Consider the following 19,901-nt stretch of genomic DNA (forward strand, 5'->3'; position numbering starts at 1 on the left):
CTGTGCTTAAGTATAATGAACAGAGGACGGGACAAAATCACAGCAGTGACTAAGTAATTGCTTGGTCGGCAAAGAAAATAATGTAAAATATTAATATTTAAGAAGCTGAAAAATCAGAAAATCTTGTTCTAATCCCCTAAAAAACTTATTTTGCATCATTTTACATGGGAAATTATCAATATTTTCAAATTACTGACTTAGTTTAGTTGATTATTAGCTTCTAGCAGCTAGCTGCTAGCTTAAGAGCTGTTAGCTGCTGCACTAACGTTACTTCACAAACATCTAAAGCCTTAAAGAGTTGGCAATTTTTGTCATTAATTCCCTTTTAATGTAATTACTACTTATGTAAGTTGATATTTTGTTGTCACAGATGTGACACGTGCCGCTATATGTAGCTACTAGCATTTATGCTAGTTCAAAAGTTTGGACACAGGTTTTGATCCAAAAGTGGGAAATTTAAATGAAATTGAACATAACATTTGAAAACTTTGATGAACATGATGTATTTAATGATAATGTTTAGTTTATATATTATTTATACAAGTCCACAGCAGTGTAGAGATAACGTATTTAGCATATTGTGTATCTTTTGTTGTAGTAATGCTGCGTTTACAGCGGATTTCGCGAGTTTGTTTATTTTTATTTTGGCTTTTCAATTTGATTAGATGCTCGGTCCTCGACTTCTAAAAGTTTACAGATTACAAATATTTTTAATTTTCTTATCTGAAAAAGTTGAGATAACTTTCTAATTGGACTATTTTCAGTCAAATTATTCTGTGTTAAAGTCACGTGAGGCTCCTGGAATAATCTTCTATCTTCGTGCAAAAAAAAAAAAAAACCTTGGCTGAGAAATATAAATAAAAGTGTGAAAATGACATTTAAAATATGCATGAATTCATCCACACACACACACACACACACACAGTTGTCTCTACAGTTTGAATATGTATGTTTTTCCCTGTCCAACATTCCCTTAATGAGCTCCACGTCTCTGTGGATATTCTTTATCCTCTGATCGTCTCACGCTGTCGTCCTGTCACAATCGTCTGCTCCGATACCCGACGTACGTTATCGTCTTACGTTGCTTTTGAAGAATTTGACGGCTCGCCGTTTTTGACTGATTGACAGTGAGAAAACTGGAAGCGTCTTTTGCGTTTCTTCTGGTGCGTTTACATTTGCATATTCACATAATTATAGCAAGAAAAAAAAAAAGGTGGTGACATAACTTTTATGTCACTTTTTGTCCCAGTGAAAATTCATTCATTAATTGCATCAATTTTGACAGATGTTACGGTTCATTTTTGCCTCGAAACTGACATTTTGCAGAAAATTATATCAGAATTCTGAAGATTTGACAATTTTCTGAAGTCTGTCAACAAACAAAAGGGATTTTCTCATCAGAAGAGAGAAGAGATTTTTACTTAGAAATGGGACACCCCTTAAATGCAGATACGTCTTCAGACTGTAGGGGGCAGAATAACGCGAAAGCTGCGTCCAGTCTGTCAACTCCAAAAAAGAAGAAGAAGAAGAAGAACACATTTACGTCATGATTATTTATTACGATTCCGTTTGTCAGTCAAGTTTTTAGGTTGTCAGTTAGTTATAAGATGATACGTTTACTAAAGTAAACCATAGCAAACCATCGCTTGTCCGCAACCGGCCGACTATTGACAAAAGATCGTAAAATAAAAAATAAATGTTACGCAACAATGACGTCAGTAATCCATAATATGGGCCTAAACTAAGATAATACAATGGTTTTCATCATTTTTATATCTCTGTTAACAAAGAAAATACTTCGTTTGTATCGCACTCGTTTTCGCTGCTTTCGGCGCCATCTTTGTTATGTGAAAACACGCAATGCATTCTGGGTAGCCCTTGCTCCCAAGGGTGGTCTCGGAAAATCTCAATATTGAGGGCGATACAGCCCTTAAACTCGACCCTCAACTTAATTTTTCTGAGAATCGGGACAGAACTTGGACTAGAGGGAGCGTACATTTTTGAGATTGAGGGTTAAGCAAGGAATTGGAATTCACCCAAATATTCTTCCCTCATAAAGACGAATATCCGATTTCTCCGGCTCATCCCTGGTTTAGGATCCTTGAAGTTTCAGGGGAAAACGGCTCCAGAAAGTAAACTTAAAGCAAAAAAAAACTCCTGCTCGACTTTACCGTAGACGTGTCTAAAAATAAAGCGAAAGACTTAAAAAAACAGCTGAGTCGCTGACTTCCCGAGCGTTGGCAGGCGGCGCCTCGTCCGTGCTTTCACGAAGCAGAGGCAGCGGCAGCGGCCTCGGGGTTGGGCCGCCTCAGATGGAGAAGAACTACTTCCTGTCGTGACTCAGGCTTCTACGGCCGAAACATGAGTCACTCGTCCAGTTCCTGGATCGATGTTCAAACAGCAGGCAGACATGAATCAAATAACAATGAGTCAGAGACGCAGCCGTTTACAAATCTCTCTCTCTCTCTCACTGTCTCACATACTGTCTCTGCCTCAGTCTCATTTACTCGACTTTTTTAAAGTAACTTCCTGGTCCAGGTTCGTCACTGCTGCTCTTCAAACAGTCAAAGTTTCACTCTGTCAGACTTAAAAACCCATCTTCTATATCTCAACGAGTATGCTTGCAAAATTCCGGGAACGTTGGGACATTTTCCATGGGAGTTAATGGGAATAAAAGTTGGGAACATAAATATGTGTTGTGCAAAGACATCAGCGGACCTCAACAATTTTCATTCATCCCATAATTCCAATGGAAAGTTTCCAATTTCGAATATTTCCCAAATGTCCAGTTAATTCTCATAATTCCCACAATTCCTGTAAAAAGTTTCCAATTTGGAATATTTCCAAAACTTCCAGTTAATTCTCATAAATTCCCACAATTCCTGTGGAAATTTCCAATTTGGAAAATTTCCAAAACTTCCAGTTAATTCTCATAAATTCCCATAATTCCCGTGGAAAGTTTCCAATTTGGAATAGTTCGCAAATTTCCAGTTAATTCTCAAAATTCCCACAATTCCCTCAATTCATGTGGAAAGTTTCCAATTTGGAATAGTTCCAAAACTTCCAGTTAATTCTGATAAATTTCCATAATTCCAGTGGAAAGTTTCCAATTTGGAATGTTTCCCTAATTTTCAGTTAATTTTCATAAATTCCCATGGAAAGTTTGCCATTTGGAATATTTCCAAAACTTCCAGTTACTTCTCATACATTTCCATAATTCCTGTGCAAATTTTCCAATTTGTAAAATTCCCCCCCAAAAAAATCCAGTTCATTCTCATAAATTCCCATGGAAAGTTTCCAATTTGGAATATTTCCCAAATGTCCAGTTAATTCTCATAATTCCCACAATTCCTGTAAAAAGTTTCCAATTTGGAATATTTCCAAAACTTCCAGTTAATTCTCATAAATTCCCACAATTCCTGTGGAAATTTCCAATTTGGAAAATTTCCAAAACTTCCAGTTAATTCTCATAAATTCCCATAATTCCCGTGGAAAGTTTCCAATTTGGAATAGTTCGCAAATTTCCAGTTAATTCTCAAAATTCCCACAATTCCCTCAATTCATGTGGAAAGTTTCCAATTTGGAATAGTTCCAAAACTTCCAGTTAATTCTGATAAATTTCCATAATTCCAGTGGAAAGTTTCCAATTTGGAATGTTTCCCTAATTTTCAGTTAATTTTCATAAATTCCCATGGAAAGTTTGCCATTTGGAATATTTCCAAAACTTCCAGTTACTTTTCATACATTTCCATAATTCCTGTGCAAATTTTCCAATTTGTAAAATTCCCCCCCCAAAAAATCCAGTTCATTCTCATAAATTCCCATAATTCCCATGGAAAGTTTCCAATTTGGAATATTTCTAAAATTCCCAAACTAAATTTTCCACGGAAAGTTTCTGGAAATTTACAGGAAATCTTCTGGGAATTTTCCGCCCCATTTATAACCCTATCCACTCTCTCTCTGCTCTTTAATGCACTAACACACACACACACACACACTGTAGAGAGGTCATCTAGAAGATTGATTGGAACTCATTTGCTTTCCTATAATAGACGAGTATTAAAAAGTTTCCTCCCTGTGCTATTTGTGGAATTGAATGGAAGGTAAAATGAATCCCAGGATTAGAAATGGTTTTCCGGTTTGCACTAACTCTGTGTGTGTGTGTGTGTTAGTGTGTTTGTGTGTGTGTGTGTTGTTGTCACGTTATCGGCCGCAAAACAAGTCAGATCGTCAAATTTAAAGCTGTCGTCTGAGGAGAAAATCTGTGTCAAACACGGTCCACACCACGCCGTCCGCTTTATTAGGTACACCTGTTTGTCTGCCTGCGAACAACAAATAACTATAATCTGTCAATGAAACAGCGGCGGAACGTTCGAGCCGAGCATCGGAACGGGGTAAGAAACGGTGATTTAAAGGGACTTTGATGACCGTTTGTGACAGAGACGGCTGAAATACGGGGATTTTCACGCTTAAGCGTCTGAAAGGAGCATTATTTGTGCCATAAGTCAGAGGAAAATGACCAGATTGGTTAAAAATGACCTCACCATTTATAAACATATATTTAAATGCCAAAAAAAAACTGAAGGAAAATTGCAAATATTAATCACAGATCAACAGAATTACAGTAAAAACTGGATAATCCCGTCATTGAGCCTCCCACTGTGCTTATATACCTGTACGTTAATGTACATACGTGTGTGTGTTGTGATGCCTGGCTGCTCAGCATATGGCAGCAGACACACACACACACACACACACACACACACACACACTCTGTCATTTTCCTTTCTCTGTGCCAAACACTGTGGTTTCTCCTCCTCCTCCATCCTTCACTTCCGTCAGAGAAAGTCGTCACACTGAGCTGCTTCACTGTGTCTCACTCACTCACAAATATGGTCTTTATTTAATTAAAGACGACGAGCGAACGACAACCCAACATTTACACCGTTATAAAGACATAAAAACATAATAATAAACTATTAAAAGTCACGTTGATAAGGTCTGATGGACTTGTAGGCTGTATATTTTCACCATAAACTGTTTTTTATGTTAATGGTCGACTCGATTAATCATTTGAAAGTCAGTTAATCGGAATTTACTGAGATTAAAGTCATAATTGTGAGAAAAAGGTCATGAATCTGAGATTAAAGTCAGAAAGTTGGAATCTTGAGATTAAAGTCATAATTCTGAGAAAAAGGTCATGAATCTGAGATTAAAGTCATAATTGTGAGAAAAAGGTCATGAATCTGAGAATAAAGTCATAATTGTGAGAAAAAAGCCATAATTCTGAGATTAAAGTCAGAAAGTTAGAATTCTGAGAGTAAAGTCCTAATTTTGAGATCAAAGTCAGAAAATCGGAATTCTGAGATTAGTCATAAATGTGAGGAAAAGTTAGAATTCTGAGATTAAAGTCAGAAAATTGGAATTCTGAGATTAAAGAAAGTTAGAATTCTGAGATTAAAGTCACAAAGTTGGAATTTTGAGATTAAAGTCCGAAAATTGGAATTCTGAGATCAAAGTTAGAATTCTCAGATTAAAGTCAGAAAATTGGAATTCTGAGATTAATGAAAGTTAGAATTCTGAGATTAGTCACAAAGTTGGAATTTTGAGATTAAAGTCAGAAAGTTAGAATTCTGAGATTAAAGTCAGAAAATTGGAATTCTGAGATTAAAGAAAGTCAGACTTCTGAGATTAAAGTCAAAAAGTTGGAATTCTGACAGGAAAGTCCTAATTCTGAGAAAAAAAGTCTGAATTCTGAGATTTAAGTCAAAAAGTCTGAATTCTGAGATTAAAGTCAGAAAATTAGAATTCTGACATTAAAGTCAGAAAGTTGGAATTCTGAGATCAAAGTCAGAATTTGAAAAAAAACTAAAAAAGTTTTTCCTCAGAATTCTGACTTTATTTTCAGAACGTTCACTCGCCCCCAAATCTGATTTACGTCCTAATCCCTGCTGATTAACACTGGACGTGTTCATATTAGCTTTTCGCAGCTTCATGGTCGGTAATCCCATTTTTTTTTTTTTCACTAAACGCAACATTAGCCACTTTTCCAGAGTCTGATAAATTACAACTTAAACGTCATTGGTCTGAATTCATTTTAAATGAATCCACGTTAGCTTTTAAGTACATTTACAGAGAACGACAAGCTTTTATGTAGTAGCTAAGCAGAGCTAACAGCTAAGTAGCTAAGCAGAGCTAACAGCTGTACCAGCTAGGCTAACATGTTCAGTGTTTTGGTTTCACAGCTTCATGGTTAATAATCCCTTCTTTTTATCCACTTAAAACAACATTAGTCACTTTTATCAAAGAGTCAGTGAATTCTAACGTAAAATCACTCTGAATTTGTTTATCATTAATCCAAGTAGCTTTAAGTACGTTGTAGAACCGACGCTGCTCTGTGCAGTGACGCTAACAACACTTATTTATCAAAAATGATAAATAACATTCAGTTAATGTTTACTTATCTTTACAGAGAACGACAAACGCGTGTGTAGCTAAGTAGCTAAGCAGCAGTGTTGTAATTCTGTACTTAAGTAGAATTTATATCTGTGCTTCGTTATTTATATTTCTGATAAATCTTACTTTTACTCCGCAACATTTCCGAAATAATATGTGTACTTTTACTCAGATACATGTCCCTTAACCGTCTTTGTTACTCGTTACTACAAAATAAAAGTTGAGTTGGTGACGTAATGCCTGGTTTGTTGTCGCTAGTTGTTTTTAGCGGCACCGGCTGTTAGCCGCTCAGCTGTTAGCCGCAGATTCAAGTGGACTTGTTAAGAAGCCACAATAAATATCATATTCAAAATTGTAATTGCTCACTTTGTTTAAATACTTTTACTTCTAATACTTAAGTATCAGAAAATTACAAGTACAGTAAATGTCAGGTACTTTAAGGACTTTTACTCAAGTAATATTCTAAAAGGTGACTTTAACTTAACTACCAAAGTAATGTTCTGGTAAGATACTTGTACTTTTAATCAAGTATCGCTTTCAAGTACTTTATACAAGACTACTGAGCAGAGCTAGCAGCTAAGCAAAGCTAACAGCCGAGTAGCTTAGCAGAGCTAACAGCCGTACCAGCTAAGCTAAGAGCAAACGGCACGCACCATTTTCTGGACAATTTCAGACAAAAATGAAAACTAAAAATAACGGGTAATTATGAGTAGCAGCTAACTAAACTGTGAGTGAGAAAATACAGTTGTAATCAACAAAAATCAATCAATAATTAAATAAATATAGTTTTATAAGTGATTTGTTTTTAATACTAATCTTAATTTTGAAAAAATATGAGAAAAACATTTTCCGCGTGCGTAGAGGATTATCAGCAATTCTTTCTTACTTAACAGCCCTGAGTGTATATACACACACACAAACACACATATATATATATATATGCATAATCACACACATGTATGGATAGATAAATAGATAAAAAGAGAGAGAGAGGAGGGACAGATGGAGAGAGCACCAGAGCCAACAGCAGAGCTAAGTGGGTAGTGTGCTCCCCAGACAGAGCTCCATATGGCCTGGCAACGCTGCACACAGACAGGACGCACACACACACACACACACACACACATATATATATACACACAGCATGTACACACACACACACACACACACACACACAAATACACACACACTCCTCCACACTAACAATCAAATTCACACAACGCACAAAATCCATGTTCACACACACTGGTTTAGCGTTTACCCACTCACAGTCCGTCTGAGGGCGAGTGGGCGACGACGTCCCCACTCTTAAAGGACCGGTGTGTGATACCTCATTCCCACTGGTCAACAACAACAACAACAAAAAATAAGGAATAAACACCACTGGGAATGTGTTCAGATCAGAATTCGCTCGCGGCTAACGGATGAATCTGCGACGTACCCAGGTTTTTATCGGCTTCAGTTGCCATCAGCATCTACCAATAATTAGCATAGCCGTTAGCCACGAATGTTTATCATATCATAACATATTAGGCGTAGGAATCGGCAGATACGCTACAATACGACACAATGTTACGACCATACGATATTTAAGTAACAATACGATATTTAAGTCAAAATACGATATTTAAGTGACCATATGATATTTAAGTCACAATACGATATTTAAGTGACCATATGATATTTAAGTGACCATATGATATTTAAGTCAGAATACAATATTTAGGTCACAATACGATATTTAAGTCACCAATACGATATTTAAGTGACCATATGATATTTAAGTCACAATACGATATTTAAGTGACCATATGATATTTAAGTCACAATACGATATTTAAGTCACAATACGATATTTAATTCACAATACGATATTTGAGTCACAATACGATATTTAGGTCACAAAACGATATTTAAGTCACAATATGATATCACAAAATTCAAGTCACAATACGATATTTATCACGATATTTAAGTCACAATACGATATTTATCACGATATTTAAGTCACAATACGATATTTAGGTCACAATACGATATTTAAGTCACAATACGATATTTATCACGATATTTAAGTCACAATACGATATTTAGGTCACAATACAATATTTAAGTCACAATACGATATTTATCACGATATTTAAGTCACAATACGATATTTAGGTCACAATACAATATTTAAGTCACAATACGATATTATCACAAAATTCAAGTCACAGTACGATATTTATCACGATATTTAAGTCACAATACGATATTTAAGTCACAATACTATATTATCACAATGTTTAAGTCACGATACGATATTAATCACGATAAAACCCCTATATAATATGAATGACCAGAATGTAAAAATATGACTTTAATATGCATAAAAATGCAAAATGTAAAATAGAACACACTTAAAAAAAAAACTTTAAAGTGTCCAAAGGGAGTAAGGATAAATAATTTACTTAATTTAAGGAAGTAAAATCCAATTATCTCTTGTTTCTTGACTTTTATTTGATAAAAACCTGAATTAAAACATGTTATCAAGGAAAGTTAAAGTCTACGTCCTAAAATCAAGCTAAAATTAGTTTTTTCCTTCTGACGTCTGAATTAAAACAATTCAGTGTTTGCACCGAGAGGCTCATTCTACGTCTGGTTGAGTAAAGATGAAACTCTGACATTCGAGCACAAATGCTCCTCCCCCCCCCCTCCCCCCCCTCCCCCCCGCTGGAGCAAGGACTCATGGGAAGACCGGGATGACAGCCAATCCCTAAAGGAAGTGAGGAAATGACTCCTCGCCAATCTCAGGACTCACTGAGGTTATTATGGGACTGCTGGGCCATCGCCATGGTACCCTGCTATCAGGGGACACCTGGCCACTCACGCTCAGCGATGTGAAGTGTAAACATCTCACACACTGCGGTGGATCCACGGTGCCTTTGCAGAGGAATGAGGTTTCGGTGTGCGGTTAATAATAAATAAATAATAAATAATAAAAGTGTTATTCGAAATAACTCCCCTTATAATTCCCCTCGTTGAGGGAAGTGGTATTGGGACACCGCTAAATGCAAATTAGCGTAGTGAACATAACGAACGCGCTAACCTACGTCACACGTTGACAATTCTACCGGTGGAGCGTGCTACTATTTTCATTCAGGAAAAACAGCATGAATGATGATTTAAACTATGATGTTATTTAGAAAGCTGAACGCTATGATGCTAGTTAGCAAGCAGGCTGTGAGCTTATAATGTTAGCTATGGTGTTATTTAGTGACGTGCGAGCTTCTGTTAGCTAAGGTGTTGTTGAGCAAGGTGTGAGGTTATAGTGTTAGTTAGTTAGCTAGCTGCAAGCTATGATGCGCGTTCGCAAGCGAGCTGCGAGGTGTGATGTCAGCTACAGTGTAAGTTAGCAAGCTCTGATCTCATAATGCTAGCCAATTAGCTAGCTAGCAGCTATTTGCCAAGTGCGTTTGCCCGTCCTGTAGCTCTGCATGACGAACATACTCTCTCGAAGCACTCGGCATATAGCCGCTAGCTAGCTAGTTAGCTAGCTGCTTTCATAAAATCGTCAGTTATTTTCTGACATTAGTGTTCAAAGCTCAACGGTCATTTGGATGTATATCAAACCCATTACGACACATTTGGACATTGTAACGTCGCTTATTTGCAAAAAATATATCACAACGAAAATGTTCCTCGGCAGATGTGGCCGCCATCTTTGTTGTCGCTGAATTTGCAAAGCATCATGGGCCATTTCCTCTTCGTTTTAAGCTCACTTCATTTTGAGGGTTGATTATAAGGGCAAAATCGCACGTGAACATGCAAAATTTAGGTTTAGGGCAAAAATGTAGGGTTAGGGGAGGTATTGCCACATTATCTCATCGTTATACAGACTTCTGCGACAGTAAAAACAGAAGTTAGAAACAACTCACTCTCCCACACCAAAGTCCATAGAGAAAACTGTGATTTTTAGCGCCGTTTTGCTTTGTTTGCTAAGTTTGCGTCGCGTCGGTAAATCCTAACAAAGGATTTCAAGTCACAAAGTAACACGTTTGTAACTCACCGACGGAGGCAGCAGCGGATCGACAACTCCGTAAGTGTGATGATGTCAAATTGCTCGTTTTCTCTGCGGAGTTTGGTGTCGGGTGTCGGGCGTATTTTTAGACTTTTGAGCCTTTTGTTGAGAGACTCAAATCCGCTGTTTTCCTTGCGTCAACGCTGATGATAATCCTGCATTATTATCGACGTTGTGCGCCACGTATCTCGTATCCTGCGATTCCCCCGGAATTCCTATCCCTGTTTTTTCCGTTAGACCAGAATGGACTAAGTAAACCAAAAGACTTATAGGCCAGTATATGGTATATTATTATCTCTGTTCCAGCTCGGCAGGAAGATTAGTGACTGTAATGTTTGGTGAATAATGTTGGGGAATACTGACCGGAAAGGCACAGATTGTATAATGTTATAAAGGGAAAGGAGGAGGAGGAGGGGGGGGTTACAGTGGGAATCCTCAGACAGTCAGATGTGATCCAGCTGAATTACGCTGTAATCCAACCTCATTCTCTGATCCCACTCACGCACATTCCGGCACACACACACACACACACACACACACACACACACACACACAGCGAACACATGGGAAGAACATAAACAAGCCTTTATCCTTTGATCATTGTGCGGCGGATAAAAACACATTAGAGGCGAAAGGGAAAGTCGCAGCGAGAGGAAGCGACGGCATTTTTGACGTGCAAACAAGTCGGCGGGAGCTCGTGCAGCATCAAAGAGAGTAAAAACAAACAGTCCCAACTCGGAGTAACGTTGGCAATTCAAGCCTCTATTAACAACCGCTGATCACATGACCAGACTTAACACACACACACACACACACACACACACAGCAAAGAAAGATGATGACTGAGTGGAGCCATTAACAGGAATCACTCCTGACCAACACAACTATCCAATCCACACTAATTAGAGATGAGATGGGAAGAATCTTTCCAGCTAAAGCTAAACTCTGACCAACACACGATGTTATTAAGCAACGTGTGAGCTTATAATGTTAGCTATGATGTTATTTAGCGACGTGAGAACTTATAATGTTAGCTATGATATTATTTAGAATGCTGAAAGCAACGATGCTAGTTAGCAAGCAATCTGTGAGCTTATAATGTTAGCTATGATGTTATTTAGCGACATGAGAGCTTATATAATGTTATCTATGATGTTACTTAGAAAGCTGAAAGCTATGATGCTAGTTAGCAAGCAAGCTGTGAGCTTATATAATGTTAGCTATGATGTTATTTAGAAAGGTGGAAGCTATGATGCTAGTTAGCAAGCAGACTGTGAGCTTATAATGTTAGCTATGATGTTATTTAGAAAGGTGGAAGCTATTATGCTAGTTGGCAAGCAAGCTGTGAGCTTATAATGTTAGCTATGATGTTATTTAGCGAAGTGCGAGCTTATGTTAGCTAAGGTGTTATTGAGCAAGGTGTGAGGTTGTAATGTTAGCTACAATGTTAGTTATCTAGCTGCAAGCTATGATGCTGGTTCGCAAGCGAGCTGCGAGGTATGATGTCAGCTACAGTGTTAGTTAGCAAGCTGTGAGCTTATAGTGTTAGCTACAATGTTGTTCAGCGAGGTGTGAGGTCTGATGTTAGCTACAATGTTAGTTAGCTAGCTGCAAGCTATAATGCTAACTTAGCGAGCAAGCTGTGAGGTATGATGTTAGCTACAGTGTTAGTTAGCGAGCTGTGAGCTTATAATGTTAGCTACAATGTTATTTAGCGAGGTGTGAGGTATGATGTTAGCTAGAAAGCTGCAAACTATGATGCTACTTAGCGAGCAAGCTGTGAGGTATGAAGTCAGCCACAGTGATAGTTAGCAAGCTGTGAGCTTATAATGTTAGCTACAATGTTGTTTAGGGAGGTGTGAGGTATGATGTTGGCTGCAATGTTAGCTAGAAAGCTGCAAACTATGATGCTAACTTAGCGAGCAAGCTGCGAGTTATGGGGGTCGTACCTATGTTCCCCGGGTCCTATGTTCCCCGTTTTTCCCAAAAAAGGTCACCTTTGTATGTGACAGGGGAACATAGGATCCTTTTTTTGAAAAAGGGTAGGGTTAGGATTAGGGTTAGAGAAAGGGTCCTATGTTCCCCGGTCACATACAAAGCGGGGAACATAGGACCCGGGGAAAATAGGTACGGTCCCGAGTTATGAAGTTAGCTACAATGTTTCTTTGGAAAGCTGCAAACTATGATGCTACTTAGCGAGCAAGCTGCGAGGTATGATGTTAGCTACAGTGTTAGTTGGCAAACTGTGAGCTTATAATGTTAGCTACAATGTTGTTTAGCGAGGTGTGAGGTATGATGTTAGCTACAATGTTAGTCAGAAAGCTGCAATCTATGATGCTAACTTAGCGAGCAAGCTGCGAGTTATGAAGTTAGCTGCAATGTTTGTTGGAAAGCTGCAAACTATGATGCTACTTAGCGAGCAAACTGTGAGCTTATAATGTTAGCTACAATGTTGTTTAGCGAGGTGTGAGGTATGATGCTAGCTACAATGTTAGTTAGAAAGCTGCAATCTATGATGCTAACTTAGCGAGCAAGCTGCGAGGTATGATGTTAGCTACAGTGTTAGTTAGCAAGCCACGAGCTCTGGTGTTAGCAATGATATTAGTTACCAAGCTATGAGGCATGATGTTAGCTACAATTTTTTTTTTTTTTGCTCGGCTCTGCTGCCGAGCAAAACCGCGAGACGCACCGAAACGTTCCGATTCCAGCCAGAGACGTCCGAGCGTTTGTCGGAGTAGGAGGAGGAGGAGGAGGAGGAGGAGGAGGAGGAGGACCACAACATCAGCTGGTCTTTGATGACTCAACAGGATGTGGACTGGATTTATCAGGCTGCTGCTGCTGCTCCCGTACATCTTTACGCCGCTATTATCCACTAACAGACGAGCAGACGAGACCAGTGCTGTGCTGCGCTAACAACAGAACGAACAGTATTTCAAATCTAAAATAAGGCGTCGCTCCGCCGCGATTCCCTGACTGAGTCACTCTTGGAAAAACACACACTCCACGCCAGAACGTGGAGGTTCATCATCATCATATATATACAGTTGACTCGTCCTAAGTGTGAAATGGATTTCACAACAAAAGCATGAATGTAAACGTCACAACGCAGTGACGTCAATGCAGCGGGAAAACAAATATTCCGAGGGCGTCTGTACGTCGAAAACGGCGCCGCCGCCGCCACTCACCTGACGTCATTCTGCTGTGGAGGTTTCTTCTGACCCACCAGGTTCACCGTTCGCGCTTGGATGGGCTTTTCTTCTCTGAAACACAAAAAGTTATAGGAAGTTGCCGTTAGCACCAAAAAATCCTCCCCCAAAAAAACGTCCTCTTGGATGTTTCCCACCGGGTCGACGTTCTTCACGACCACACTTACAACGAACAGTCAACTCACACCATCCTCAACCCTCCTCAAGCTAAATAGTTGCTACAGTTGGCAACAATCGCCGTCAATCTGCAGAACGTCCGGAAGAATCCACCCTTTTTTGAAACGCTTCGTGGGCCCGTCTTGGCTTTTTCCGTCTTCCTCCAGTTTCGGTCTCGCTTTACTTACGCAATGTTGCGCTTCCTTCTCGCCTCGCTTCCTGAGTCCTGCGGAGCTGTTGGACTCAATTAGCATTGTGAGAACTACACTCTTAGAAATAAGGGTTCCAAAAAAGGTTTCCTTCTACAAGGGCTGAGGTTCTACCTGGAACCATTTGCTTCTGAAAAACCCTTATGTAACACTAATGGTTCCAGTAAGAACCATTTTGATCCAGAGAACCCTTTAAAACCCCTTTCCTGAATAAAGGTGTTAGCAATGACATTAGTTACCAAGCTATGAGGCATGATGTTAGCTACAATATTTTTTTTAACAAACTATGATGCTCGTTAGCAAGCAACCTGCGAGGTACAATGTTAGCTACAATATTCTTTAGCAAACTGCGAGCTATGATATTAGTTAGAAAGCTGCAATCTGTCTTAGCTATGACATTATTATCTGTGCGGTGCGATGTTAGCTACAATATTCATCAGCAAGCTGCAGGCTATGATGCTAGTTCACGAGCAACCTGCAAGGTATGACGTTAGCTACAAAACTCATTAGCAAACTACAAGCTATGATATAAGTTAGCAAGCTGTAATCTGTGATGTTAGCTATGATGATATTAGTTAGCAAGCAGTGGGGTATGATGTTAGCTACAAGGTCAGTTAGCAAGCTGCAATCTGTGATGTTAGCTATGATGATATTAGTTACCAAGCTGTGAGGCATGATGTTAGCTACAATATTTTTTTAACAAACTATGGCGCTCGTTAGCAAGCCACCTGCGAGGGACTATGTTAGCTACAATACTCGTTAGCAAACTGCGAGCTATGATATTAGTTAGCCAGCCGCAATCTGTGTTAGCTATGGCGTTATTAGCTAGAAAGCTGTGCGGCACGATGTCGGCGATATCTGTCGAACTGAAGAAAACAATCTATTAACGTAGTTTTCCTGGGGACTATTTATTATATATATATATATATGTATATATATGTATATATATATATATATATACATATATATATATATGTATATATATATACATATATGTGACCAAATCGATATTTTGACCCACCCCTAGTAGCACAGGGTTTTCGAAGTGTCCACCACCTGCACCTAGAACCTCCATAAACGAACATGTTTGTCTTCAGAGACAAAGAGAGGTAAAAAGTGATTAAAGTACAGATGTACCGACAACCAATTCATAAAAAACCTTACCCCAATACCACTTTTTTACGCATTTTTCAAGTGAGCCGAGCAGGTGTGTGTGCGCCGATAAGTGCGTGTGTCGCGATGTCAGCAGTTTGGGAAATACTTTCAGAAAAGCAATGGACGGCAAAAGTGGAGCAGAAGTGTAACCTGTGCTCTGTCAAAGAGGAGGAGGCGAAAGAGTCGCTCCTTCAACACGAGTCACGACGCGCGGCAAAAGGATGTTATCTCACTTAAATATTAAGAATGATTCGTTTCAATCCAATGTCAAGTCTATCTGATCCTCCTCAACCTTAAAAATGTGGTGTTCCACGTCTCAGTGTAAATCTAAACGAAGAGCAAATACAAAAGGAATTCACTCAGGGAAATAAAATGAGTTTGCTGTAATGTTATTATTATTATGTACTCAATACTTAGGCTCCGTCCCAACACCTCCAACACCCCCCCCCCCCCGAGAACTAGCTAACCAGGCCAGAAGCTACCCAACTACACCCGATTTGTCCTGTTTGCGTCAATTTGCATCGGAAAGCCTTCGCAATTCCACCAGAAGAGGAACCATGACTGACGTTAGTCACGTACAACCGATCAGCCCAATGACCCTTATATACCACAAACGTGCGATAGCTATCTACGAATGGTCTACGACTTTTTGATCCGTGGAGGAACTCGCAGAAAATGGCAACAACGGTCGCAAGACATCGCTATAAGTCCACCTCTAGCGCGGTTCCACTTTTCTATTTAGGAGATTCTGAAGTTGGCGTCCAATACGGCGTCCAAATGGTTGGCAGCTAAAAAGTAGAAGAAGAAGAAGAAGTTTTCCCAGAAGTCCTTGCGAACAGATACCACATAGACACATCGGCGATGTTGGAACTTCTCGATGGCGACTGGCGCGATTACAAAAACATATTTACTTGCCAGTTTGACCCAACAGCGATTTTGCGGCACGCAAGGAATAACCCGGGTCTATTTAGGCCGATTATTTTCCAAATTCGCAAACTTTCAACGATTTCAAGGACCCGTGAGAACCCGCGCGGTATTGCTATCACATCCCTTCCCTATGTGCGCTACGTCGGTTACGGAGAGCCCTCTACGTCGCCGGATAGCCTGTCGGAGAGCCACTTCGTCGTCTCCGGGTGCACGAAATACTTTTTCAATCGTCCGTCACTCCGTCAAGGGACAAACAGGGACGGCAAGGGCTGCGATTGGTCCTCAGGACAGGGCTAAGCTAACGCTGCTCTGCGCCGGGCTACTGTAATCACCACCAACAAAGTCACCACCAAACTATAAATACGTCATATCTTAAAGCGGAACTAGACCGGAAGTTCCAATTAACGCTGTTTTTTTAGTGTGTATCTGCGTCATTACCTTGTTTACGAAGCCCTGAAGGTTCTAAACAAACAGTTCAGTCACTGCTGAGAACACTGTGTTTTATTGTAATCTCGGGGCTCAGCGAGATCTCTGAAAATCCCGTAATAGTTACGTAAACAGCGGTTCTCCTGAACAGCAGATCGTCCTGCTCCGGGCACTAGTCCGGGCACATCCGGTTGCGTACATTGAACCACAGAAGAAGAATAACGTCCGTTGTGGAGGTGTTTCACGAGCGACAGTGTCTTCTGACTCTGGGTCTGACTCCGGGTCAAAGGTCGTCAAAGGGACTGCGGCGGGGAGTCGTGAAGAAGCTATTTTTAAACACTGTTAAAACAATGTTTTGATAATGAGGAGCAGTGCATCCACCGTTCCAGAGGGGGGCGCTGCGCTTCTGAGAACGGGTGTGCTGGATAGTACTGGCCAATCACAACACACTCTGTCTTCTGGGGGTGAAAGTTCACTCTGAAATCTCGCAGCAGAAAAACAGCGTCAGAAAAGAGAGATTTCTATCGGCTCGTTTACAGCAACTAGGAGGTTTTTGAGCATAAAAACAAGTTAATGTTTGTAAGTAGACCTCCATAACTAACATTTATGTGCAACAGGACCACTCTATGTGACCTTTAATACACAAACCGCATGTTTAGACTCTAAATGGCTAAATAATAATTCTTATTGAATAAACTTCTCGCCTGGAATGATCTTAAAACTGCGTTCCGGGACAGAAAAAGTATTTATTTCAGGTGAGAAACGGCCACTGTTGTTCTTCGGCTGCAACAACAACAACAGTCTTTCTAGCGACCCCTACTGATCGGGCAGGAAAATTGCGGCGCGTATCCGGCACCACGATGAAGGCTCGAGGGTTTTTTTTACGCAGTTGTAGTGTAAGTATAAATGTGGCCTTTACTCTACTTACTACCACATTTCTACAGCGCTGTGGTGTAAAAAAAAAAATTATAATAATTTGCTTTGCTTTTGTTTGCAGCCCACGCTGCTCTGCACTGAGAGTACGTTCAAAATGCATGGATTTACACTCAACCGGTGCAGCCTTTCAATGCAGACCCAATCAAACACACACACACACACACACACATACACAAGCACTGATGACAGGAAACAGCGCTGAGGTCACATGCATGCTGACGGTTGACTCGACAGTACATATTTATATATATATGTATATATAATACTGCATATATTGGACTGTTTCCTTCTTTTAGATGCAATGAATCGATATTCCCGCCCGTTCGTTTCCAGTGCCGGAGCTATCAGTGCACACACGGCGAGGTCTTAAAATAGAACAGGGACGTAAAGGCTGGAGGACGTGCCTGGCTTAGGTGGGTCGCACTATATCTTTCTAACTGCTGCCACTCTATATGCACTCGGCTCCGTGCAGACGACCAGGCGGAAAATGTAAAGGGTGGAGGGAGCGAGGGAGGGAAGGATGGTGTGGTGGGGGGGTGTTGGAAGGTCCTACATGGAGGGAAAGTGGCGTGGATGGACGGAGGGAGGGACGGATGGATGTGTGGCTGATTGCTGCAATTCTGGTGGAAGTCCATGCCTGTGCGGTGCAGCGGGGGTGAATATAAGTCACTCCTGATTGGAAATGACATTATACAGCAGGCACCTTTCCCCCTCCCTCCCCAGCCCTCCCCTCACGTTATATACTGTAGGCCTACTGGTTCCATAACAGGCTGATGTGATGTGAGCGCTGGCCTACATACGGTGCATATAAGGCTGAGTGAGGAAAAAAAAAAAAAAAAAAAAGGTCTCAACCGCACCCCAGAGCTGCGAACGGCAGCTGTTGAGATGGATGCTGCACAGATAAAAGCCAACAGGGAGCGAGGAGGGTTCTTTTTTTTTTTTTTTACTTTTACTATTCTGAAGCCAGGCTTCAGCTGCAGCAGCAGCAGCAGCAGCATCATCATCTTCCTGCTGCATCCATCAATGAATTCTGTCCTTAACATCTCCACCACACCACACCACCCTCACCCTCCCGCCTCACAGGCAGGATTCGGTGTGAATGGTTGTCGTGACGTTAGCGGCGCTCATGACGGGGAGGGAGGGAGGGAGCTAGGGAGGGGCTGTCAAAAAATAGACACGGTGTTACATTTTTTGAGGATCTTGTATCCGCGATGAATTCTCCTGGTTTGTATTTGGAAAAAAAATCGTCATAATTCTCGTTTAAAAAATGTTTGTACACATTTGTAGCCTAATTATAGGCGATTTCCTCGTCTCTAACGCACATAAATACGCTTCGTTTCACGTTAAAGAGCCAGAGAAATAAAGCAAGTATGATCTGAAACATCTCATGAGTCCAGAGAAACAACCTGTGTGTCGCTTTATATCCACATATATCTCATATAATGCACTTAAAATAGTAAGATGTATTGTTTTGATTTATATTATGATATAAATCAATGTTGAATGATTATTAAAAAATAGTATATTGTGATTTTAAAAAAATGTTCCCATATCGCTCCAGCCCTGTATTCGTGTTGGAGCTTATGTTTTTGTTTTTTGATATTGAGCCTTCTGGGCCACCGTAGTTATTCCATTGTGTCTGGAAGAAATTATTGTGTTTCTTGTACAACTCCAAAAAATGGAGAAAAGTTTGGTCAACAAGACAAACAAGTGGCTAACGCTAAAATTAAAACCACGTTCTTCATCTCCACTGTATTTTGTATTTATGTTTTTTAACTCTTGTATTACTTATTATACGATTATTACGAATTACGTATTTACTCAGAAGAACTAGCATGGGCCAGAAGCTACGCAAACTCCGCTGTTTGTACCGTTTGCGTCAATTTGAATCAGGAACGACGGCTAAAGTTATTCGCGTAAAAATGTGCGAGACGTGATGTAGGTCAAAATACCTCTGTTACGCAATCGTGTGGACCTTTAACCAATCAGACCAATCACAACAGACATGCTTGTTGTAGTTGTCCACGAGCGATAGCTTCTATCTACGACTTTTTGGTCCGTGGAGGAATTCGCAGAAAATGGTCGCAAGACATCGCTTCTTTGCGTCATCGCTTTAAGTCCGCCTCTAGCTCGGTTCCACTTTTCTATTTAGGAGATTCTGAAGTTGGCGTCCAATACGGCGTCCAAATGGTTGGCAGCTAAAAAGTAGAAGAAGAAGAAGAAGTTTTCCCAGAAGTCCTTGCGGAACTTCTCGGTGACGACTGGTCTTTGTGGCGCGATTACAAAAACAAAGTTACTAGCAAGTTTGACGCTACAGCGATTTTGCGACGCGCAAGGAATCGTCTACCTGGTCGAAGAAGAGGAAGT

General features: G+C 40.2%; 1 protein-coding gene across 4 annotated transcripts in view; it reads right to left on the minus strand.

Annotated features, from left to right (window-relative positions):
• rims1a (regulating synaptic membrane exocytosis 1a) overlaps window positions 1–19,901 on the minus strand; it is a gene marked incomplete at both ends in the record, with an annotated part of 94,133 nt that overhangs the window by 71,786 nt on the left and 2,446 nt on the right. For all 4 annotated transcript variants that reach the window (XM_083897577.1, XM_083897578.1, XM_083897576.1 and 1 more), the window contains one exon: window positions 13,705–13,779. In XM_083897577.1, the coding sequence (XP_083753703.1) occupies window positions 13,705–13,779 (75 nt within the window). The remainder of the gene's footprint in view (window positions 1–13,704; window positions 13,780–19,901) is intronic.

This window comes from Microchirus variegatus (assembly GCF_963457635.1).
Source record: "Microchirus variegatus genome assembly, chromosome: 11".
NCBI lineage: Eukaryota > Metazoa > Chordata > Actinopteri > Pleuronectiformes > Soleidae > Microchirus > Microchirus variegatus.